The sequence below is a fragment of the Mizuhopecten yessoensis genome, unplaced genomic scaffold, assembly GCF_002113885.1.
Source record: "Mizuhopecten yessoensis strain PY_sf001 unplaced genomic scaffold, ASM211388v2 scaffold6439, whole genome shotgun sequence".
NCBI lineage: Eukaryota > Metazoa > Mollusca > Bivalvia > Pectinida > Pectinidae > Mizuhopecten > Mizuhopecten yessoensis.
In genome coordinates this window covers 9,160-18,023 of record NW_018406550.1, presented here as the reverse complement: position 1 = coordinate 18,023, position 8,864 = coordinate 9,160, and the positions used below count along the sequence as shown (strand labels likewise).

The following is an 8,864-nucleotide window of genomic DNA, read 5'->3' as shown; positions in this document are numbered from 1 at the left end:
ACACCTAGTATAGAACTAATTTTAATTATTAAACAAAACTTTATATTTTAAAATTGTTTCCAAGCATGAAATAACCAATGTTTAATGTGTGCCTGAATCATCCGAGCTACCCCGCTCCCTTCCCTTCTTTCTCTCTCTCTCTGTGTTATAGTTAAAAAGCAGGTTGTATATAAGTTTAAATGTTTTTGTACCGATCTTTTCCGATGCTGACGGCACAAGAGAAACGGATATTCAAGGACGAACGAAATGACAAGGAAGAAGCAAACCAAGGCACGGGGGTGATGGACAATAGTATAAGCAAAATGTTTTGGAAAGTGTATATTGTCAACTTCTGCCGTCAGTGTCAGAAAAGATTGTCCACATTATGAAAAATACATTTTTAAAATCTCTCTCGCTCTCTATACAGATGTTTTATTTTAGGGAAAGGGCTTTAAATAAGTTGTACAACTTGTGCCCAATCCTGTTGCTTTAAAGGCAATAAAATATGTTTAAATCAAAATCATCCGAGCTATGTTTTTCCACATCAGAAGACATGTCTTTCAAAATTGACAAGAACTATTCTGCATCCTCCTCGGCGGTTAAATTCCCAACAGCCCGCCTTACGTCTCTTTCTAGACAAAGAATTATATGGAAAACATGAAGATTAGATTGGTGCTGATTTATCCAATAAATAACGGTTATTAGGACATTTGATCTTATTCCGTTGTGCAATGTCCGTCATTCTGTCCCAATAACTTTTGTTTAAATATCTTTTTCAACAGTCAATAAATAAACTGATTTTAACCAAACTTTCTAGTGAAGTATCATTGGGTGTATAAGTGTTTGTATTAACCTAACGAAGGCATTTAAGGAAATCGGTAAAAGAAAAAGAAAAAAGACTTTTTGAAGTTCGAAAAAAATAGGGCATTTCCCAGTGAAAATAAATTAGGAAAATTCTAAATTACGTTCCGACACCACCTTTAAGGCTCTGGAAATTTTATTTATATATATCAAAACTGCCATATTGTATTCCAATTAAATGAAGATATGTTTATTCATATTGAAAAAATATGAAAAAAGAATCGATTTCCACATTACTTATAAGAAACATATGATGTGGAAATGGGTTATTGTCTGTCTTTTTTTCAATATTTTATTAGTCATAACATTTTTATTTATTTTAAATATCAAAGGCATCAACTATGAAACGATTTATCTGATTGGCCAGTGCATTTACCATTGTAACGCGTTAGATGTGAATTTTAACGCGTTAGAAGCGACTTTTATCGCGTTAAAAATATTTTTACATTTGAAAAAGTAACGCGTTAAATGCACTTCTAACGCGTTAAAAGTAAGTTTTAACGCGTTAACAGGCAGTTCTATCGCGTTAAAAAGCAGTTCTAACGCGTTAAAAGTCACTTCCCACGCGTTACTTTTTTAACGCGTTACTGTATATCGTTTTTGGCCCGAACCCCCACCCAATACGCTGAACTTTTGGTACGGATTCGGCACTGTATCAAAATCTCATATCCCATGGCCCGTCTCATTGCAGCTATCTCCAAAACAAAATTAAGAGCTAAAAACTGTATGTATGAATAACCATGTGTAATTATCTAGTCATATGCCTGTATTGGGGCAGTAATCCTTAAATCGTCAATGGATTGATATAATCTGTGCAGAAATGGGAAAAATAGCCACGATACAAACAAGCAAATCCAAATTCTCGAATAACTTTTGAGACGACCACTTTGTAACTCTTTTATACACGGAGGTACAAATGGTTTTTAGTCTATATGAAATCGGAATACCTTTGGACTTTACATAACTAGAAAAGTTAGACGGACAGAATGGCGTCTGCAGGAACAGGTAAGATGACAGTGAATCCAGACATCGCCAAAGAACGTCGGAATGCAAGTTTCCACGTGGAAAATCTTACCAACTTTATCTACCACGGACCAGAAAGAGTTAGAAGGAGGCGCTATATGCGTAAGTACTAATTCTGTTGGGCGAAGTGCTGACTGTCACGTACCGACATTTTAGGTCCAAACTACCACTTCATCTGTTCATAGTTGTTCTAACGAGTGGCCTCATTACTGACCCATGATTTGTGTCATACAGACATGTAGATATATCTAGGTCATATGATATACAGATCTTACTAGATATTCGACTACTTTATTGAATTGTACTTTTCATATAAAATTTTATATGCACGGTGAAACTTATGAACGCGTTTGTATCAAGAATTGTTAGCTTACAAAATACATTTAAGACTTATTTAACGCCGGTTACATAAAACAGACAACATTAGCTTCCAGAACTTTTATCCAACAAAACATCAGTAGATAAAACAAATTAAAACCAGCTGTTGGTGTAAAAAAAAATAAACCCATAAATACAACAAGAAAGAGAATAGTGTGCTTCCATCAGGGATGGAACCCAGCTCGCTGATGCTATATCTACCATCTGTAAATGCATGCTTATAAATACTCGTTCTTCCCAAGAGCAGTATTACTATTGAACAACCTCTCTCCAGATATAACCAGAGCGCCTACCTTGGATGAATTCAAGGCAAAGTTGTCATGACCAAACAGAAGTAGACAGACACTGGTGTTCATTTATGAGTTTTATTCAATGAACTTTTTTGACACTGTCATTATTTTAAATTAAGCACATGCTGTGCATGTGCAATCAGCGTGATATCCAATAGGATGTTGCTGATTTCTGACCAGAACTCACAATCCCATACTTCCTAGTGAATGTTATACCAATGAAGCTAAAGGAAATTCTCTCTAGCTCAAAGCTAGAAGGCTACTGTAATCCTATGTACAATTAAAATCTGCCAAAATACAATAAATCTGTAACAGAAATGCAACAGTCAGATCAGTGTTCAAATCGGGATCCTCTGAACTCTAGAAAGACGCTCTACCAATTGAAATACCTGGTCACTGCCAATCGACCCAATACAGCTTAACTTTACATGCATACCTGCATCAATTAGAGTAGAACCTGGAAGCATTAAAACAGGCACAAGTACATCCAGATTTACAATATATTTAATGCGGTATATATATAATAGCAATGAATATATACATAAAGTTAAATGAGAGCAAATAATAGCAAAAAATGAGAGCATAATATCCGTGGGAAGAGCTTGTCCAGTGTTGCTAGATGAATAAATGATTGAAAAGTAATTTTGTTTTCCCCAAAACTACCGACAAACCGCCTGAGGCAATACCCAAGAATTTCCTCCTGCGTCAGACACACTTGCTGGTCTGTAGGATGCTTAAAGGAAATGAAAGAGTATCCGAGTCATGAAGTAATAACCACTTTGTTCAAAGTTTATTGATGTTTATTTAGAAGCACACTATTGAATTAGCTATTAATAATTAAAACATGATAAACAATACATACATTAATAAGAGTATATATATATACATGTGACAGAAAAAAGGTCTATATTGTAAAGGAAAAGATGAAGATGTAGTTTAGGCCTATATAGGTAACTGTAGCTACATGTATATATGATGACAACCAAACCCCTTCCAGTACACTTGTTGACCAGTGCATTATGCTAGCAAGCCTTAAGCTTACCCTAACGTTCAGTACATAAGTAGCACTGCTTGTCAGCACCTGGGTGGAGAGGTTTTCCCATCCTGGTATAGACAGCTTTCCGGCCACACAAGTCACTGCTTTTGCCAGGGCATCCCATTTCATACCCCAGCCTCCTTGCCCTATGTTACCTGTACCAGACAACCATTCTGATTGGTTGAATCTATTTATGACATATCTGCATTGAGCTCTGATCTGAACTTTTTCCAATTTATCTGTGTTTATTTTAATAAAGAAGCGCCAGATGAGTGGACAATAGTTAGATGAGAAGTCTTGACTCAATAGACAAAAGTTGCTCAGTGTCTGTGACACATTTGATAGTTGTCAAGCTGCACTTTTACACATCTTAGTAATCCAGTTTTCAAAGTTTAACAGAAAGTCAATTTCAATACCAAGTAAAGTGACCCTATCCTCACAGAGAATATTTCTATTCCTAACAGACAGACTGGAAAATTATGAGTTAGTCTTTTTGCTTATTGATATCGCTTGAAAATTTTCAAGACTAATTGTCTTGCATTTGGTTTAATGCAAACCAGTCAATTAGGATCGTGTATGTTTTCACTCTCAAGAATTGTTTTCAGTAAATCTCTGCTTTTTTCTATGAGAGAGTATCAATTGTCATCAACATAATTATGAATAGTAGATTAATTCTTAAAATAGAAAATATCTTATAAATAAACATATTGAAAAACAAAGGCCCCACTATAGAGCCCTGGGGTACTCCTTTTATTATTTCTAGCCATCAACTGGTATTGTTTCCAATTTGATTCATTGATATCTATTTTCGAGTTAGCTAGCTAGCTATAAGGTTACATGGATGTTTTGTTAGGCCATATGTTTCAAGTTCCATAATTATCAAGTTGTGAGACAAAGGTAGTCAAATGCATTTGATAAGTCCATTAGGACAGCTTAAGGCTGTAACAGTTTTACATCGACTGATACAGCTAAGGAGAACTTCCCTTAAGCGTGAAGCTAGAATGTGACCGTAATCTTGGTCTCTGTGGAGTATAACATATAAATAGATAGATAGATATAATCTGTTTTTAAAATAAATGTGTTTTGCAGAGAACATAGCTCTCCAGGACCCTGTGATAAAGGACAGTAAGCCCTGGGCCTTTAGGACACGAGAGGAGGAATATGAGCTATCACTTCGTAAACAGCTCCACGTCCTCCAACGCCAGAAAGACCTTGGCATAACAGACGAATTTGACAAGTTCTACTACAATGAGTAGGTTTGGTAGTTTCAGATGAGCTGGCTTTGTATATTAATACACAAAAAAGGTTTATTGTGTTATTTACACAAAAATATTTCCTTGGTATAGTCTCTTCTTAAACCTGCTGATAAATGTTTTTTTATGAAAGCATATACATATATGTATAACATCAATGACAATTACATAATTATGAATGTATTCCAAATAGAAATTGTTCAGATATTTCTGTAGAAATGTTAGTGTGCTGGGGAACAATCATATAGTATATTTAAGGATTAACTTGAATATATTTTTCAGGTTATGGAGATATAACACAAAAAAACGTAGTGTACTCTAAATAAACCGCGAAGCGGTTTATGATGAGAGTAAACTTCGTTTTTTTGTGTTATATATATACTACCTACAAATAATACATGTGATTTATGTGTGAGTTATCTCCCTTAAGGATATATCCTTCCTTACACATTATATAATTCTATGATATAAGACTTTCAATGTTTTCAAAGAAAATTGATTTATACAACCTTATATATGTAGTACAAACCTGTGAAATTTGAGAGAGATGTCTCTGTTAATAAATAATTAGAATCAAGTAATAATTCAAAAGTACAGGAGTTTTATTGGTGCATGAATTTCTGATTTCAGTTAATAAATCCTATTTTTCATTACCATCATTCATAAAAAAAACACTTAACAGTTTGATCAGTGTGGAAGTTATTGCATTATATCTTTTGGTATGAAGATGCTTATACTAGTTTGTAATGTTACTTAATCAATATGTTGCTTGTTGACAGAGCTACAGCTCCCAACGAGAACAACCCAGTTGGTCTACACTTCGGCATGTTCATACCAACCATAGAGAAGCATGGCACTGAGGAACAGAAGAAGAAGTTTGTACAGCCAGCAAAGGACCTCAAGATCATAGGAACATATGTTCAGACTGAACTAGGACACGGTACAATTTATGTATAATTAGACTAATATAGACAATCACTACAGGCTTTAATGGATAATTTTCCTCACCATTTGCTGTAAATTTCCCAATATTTTCTAGTATCTTACCTAGGCCGTCTTCGTTTATCGCGATCCAAACGGTTGAACCGGCTGGACCAGAGTTGTTCGTTTATGAAATAAGGTTAGACCCAATAATCTAAGGCTGTTTTCAGGTAGGCCTTGACAAAGCTTTGCAAGGCCTGCATAAACATTTGCAGGTCTGCGAGGATTTATACCCGAAAAATGTTACATTTAAAAACAGATGTACCGGTTGTTCCGCATAAACGAACATGTCCCTAGTTTCATTCCAGATTTCTAGATCCTGATTGCATTTATATATTGAAAACATTTACAGGAAACTTTCCCTTTGTCTTAGAATATACGTAGTTCCTAGAAAAAGAAAGTTTGTCCTAAACTTAGATCAATTTCTAACAGTGAAGGCTAGATAAACAGGCCATGTTCATTTCATGACAAAAACTAGTGCCTGGATAAACAAAACACTGAGATTATGAGGATTAGTTTGTGTAGAAAATGGTGAAATGTTCCCATACACATTGACAGGATATAGTGATAGAACCAGACTACTGGTGCTGAATTAATGTGACGTCACTTGTATTGATAAAGTTAAAGTGTTTGAATAGTCAGTTCTATAGTGTGAATATCAGTGACATTAGTTATTCAATGGTTACTTCAATAGCCATGAATCAGTTGCTGAATATATACCAAAGTATATACTTCTCAAAATTGTGATGTGAACTTTAAAGCCTAGCATTGAAGATTTTCTTAAACAATATGAAAAAAAAACATTCTCAGTTTAACTTCCTATTTTGTGTGTATTGTATCTTGAAGACCTGCTTTATAGAAACATGCTCTCAGATGGTTGTATTTGTGTCATTGAAGTTTTTGCATTATACATTTTTAGCACATCATCATCAGATGGTGGGCTATTAAAGTCACCCTGCATCCATTGTCCATCGGCATTCCGTCCGGCCTTGAACAATTCTTGTTAGCGCTATTTTTCGAAAAGTACCAGAGGAATCTTTTCTAAATTGCACATGAAGGTTCCCCATGGTCCCTAGTTATGCATATTAATTTTTGGGGCCGATCACAAAACAAAGATGGCCGAAAGGTAGCCATCTTCAATTTGAGAGTTATAGTTTGTCAGCACTACTTCTCAGAACTTACTGAAGGGATCTTTCTTGAATTTTATATGAAGGTTTGCCATGGTCCCTAGTTATGCAAATCAGATTGTGGTGGTCATCTTGGATTTTGACATTTCAAGAAATATGTGACGTTTCGATGACTTGTACGATATGTACACCGTCACCTTCATCAGACAAATGACTAGTGAAGCATATTCACACAAAGGTATAAAATGTGTACGAATTATCCACATAATCGATGTTGATTGCGGCTACGCTGGAAACGTAGCCGAAACCTGGAATAGTTGTTATATATGTACCGAAATGACTCAGCTCAGCTACGCTTTGTTAACACTTGGTCATAGATGTACACATTTTACACCTTTGTGTGCATACGCTTCACTAGTCATTTATCTGATGAAGGTGACGGTGTACATATCGTACTAGTCATCGAAATGTCACATAGAAAATTTTATTGGTTGCATGTGTAAAAAGAACTTCTCATAATTTATTCTGACCAACCTGAAGAAAATGTTTAGAAAAAGCACTTAAAAGAGCTTTCTCATATTGAAATGATCAGTTCTGTTTCTGTCACATTAAGAACTGAACAAGTAAATATGTGATAATACAAACTTTTTATATACCGCAGTACGCAGTTTAGATCATAAGCTACCACAAGGTGCATTTACTGTTTACATGACTCAATCAAACAGATAAGAGAAAGGAAAGATCAAACTGACATAGAACTAATAAAGATGGCACAATGGTGGGTGCCAAGATACCTCTGGGATCACTTGTTTAATAAATGATATTGAAAAAGAGTCCTGTTATACATTTATATTATTTATATTAATGCTGATGTGTTTATATGGTATAGGTGATTCATAATTACATTATCTGACTGACACTGCAGGAGTTTTGTCTGTCTTTGTCAGGAACCTTTATCAGAGGTCTGGAAACAACAGCCACATTTGACCCCAAAACCCAGGAGTTTATTGTGGACACGCCTACTCTTTCAGCAACCAAGTACTGGCCTGGAAATTGTAAGTGGATTTATAGAACTTATAGAATTTTAATAATTTCTAGGTTATCACTGTATTTAGTCAAAATAGAAATGTTATACATGAGATGTGATTCAGGGTTATAGATTCTTGTATATGTCACGATCCACTGTATGTATGTATAGCAGAACTGTACTGGGTCGATCACCGGCAACCAGGTATCCTCAATCGGGAAAGCATCTGCCTAGAGGTCGGAGGGTCTCGGGTTCAAATCCCATTCTGGCCGTGCATTTATTTTTTCCTGTTACAGTGGTGACTGTGACCAACCATTCTTTCAAGCATTGGGTGAATGCTTGGCTAGCGGATCCCTGAACCTGGGTTGTATATAGTGATGTCTTTGGGGGCAAAGTCATGGAAAAAAGAGGGAGCAATGTAGCGCAATCAGACTGGATGAATCACCATCCACCAGGCAGCTCAATTGGTAGAGCATCTATCTAGAGTTTGGAGGGTCCTGGGTTCGAATCCTAGTCTGGCTGTGCATTTCTCTTTCCTGTTATACATGTTGCTGAACTGGCTGGGTCCAACATTTGCAACCAGGTAGTTTAATTAGTACAGCATTTGTCAACACTTTGGGGGGTCTTGGGTTTAAATACTGCCCTGGCTCTGCATTTTCCCCCAAATTACACATGTTGCGGAACTGGACCGGGTCGAGCATCGGGGACCAGGTAGCTCAATTGGTAGAGTGTCTGTCTAGAGTTTGGAGAGTCCTGAGTATCCCAGTCTGGCAGTTGCATTTCTCTTTCTCCTGTTATAAAATTAGCGAGCTTAGCATAAAGATGTGTCTTCAGGCGTGAAGACTTAAAAAAAAGGAGGGAGAAATGAGCTGGACTGGTTCAAATTAAACAAGAGGCCCAATGGGCCTG

The 8,864-nt window shown here is 36.0% G+C and overlaps 1 protein-coding gene across 1 annotated transcript in view; it reads left to right on the top strand.

The window, feature by feature from the left end:
- Positions 1-1,805: 1,805 nt before the first annotated feature.
- The window catches only part of LOC110452129 (peroxisomal acyl-coenzyme A oxidase 1-like), a gene marked incomplete at its 3' end in the record, with an annotated part of 16,204 nt that continues 9,145 nt past the window's right edge, over positions 1,806-8,864 (top strand). The window contains exons 1-4 of the mRNA XM_021500469.1: positions 1,806-1,965; positions 4,657-4,819; positions 5,600-5,760; positions 7,876-8,035. Coding sequence (XP_021356144.1) covers positions 1,827-1,965; positions 4,657-4,819; positions 5,600-5,760; positions 7,876-8,035 — 623 coding nt within the window. The remainder of the gene's footprint in view (positions 1,966-4,656; positions 4,820-5,599; positions 5,761-7,875; positions 8,036-8,864) is intronic.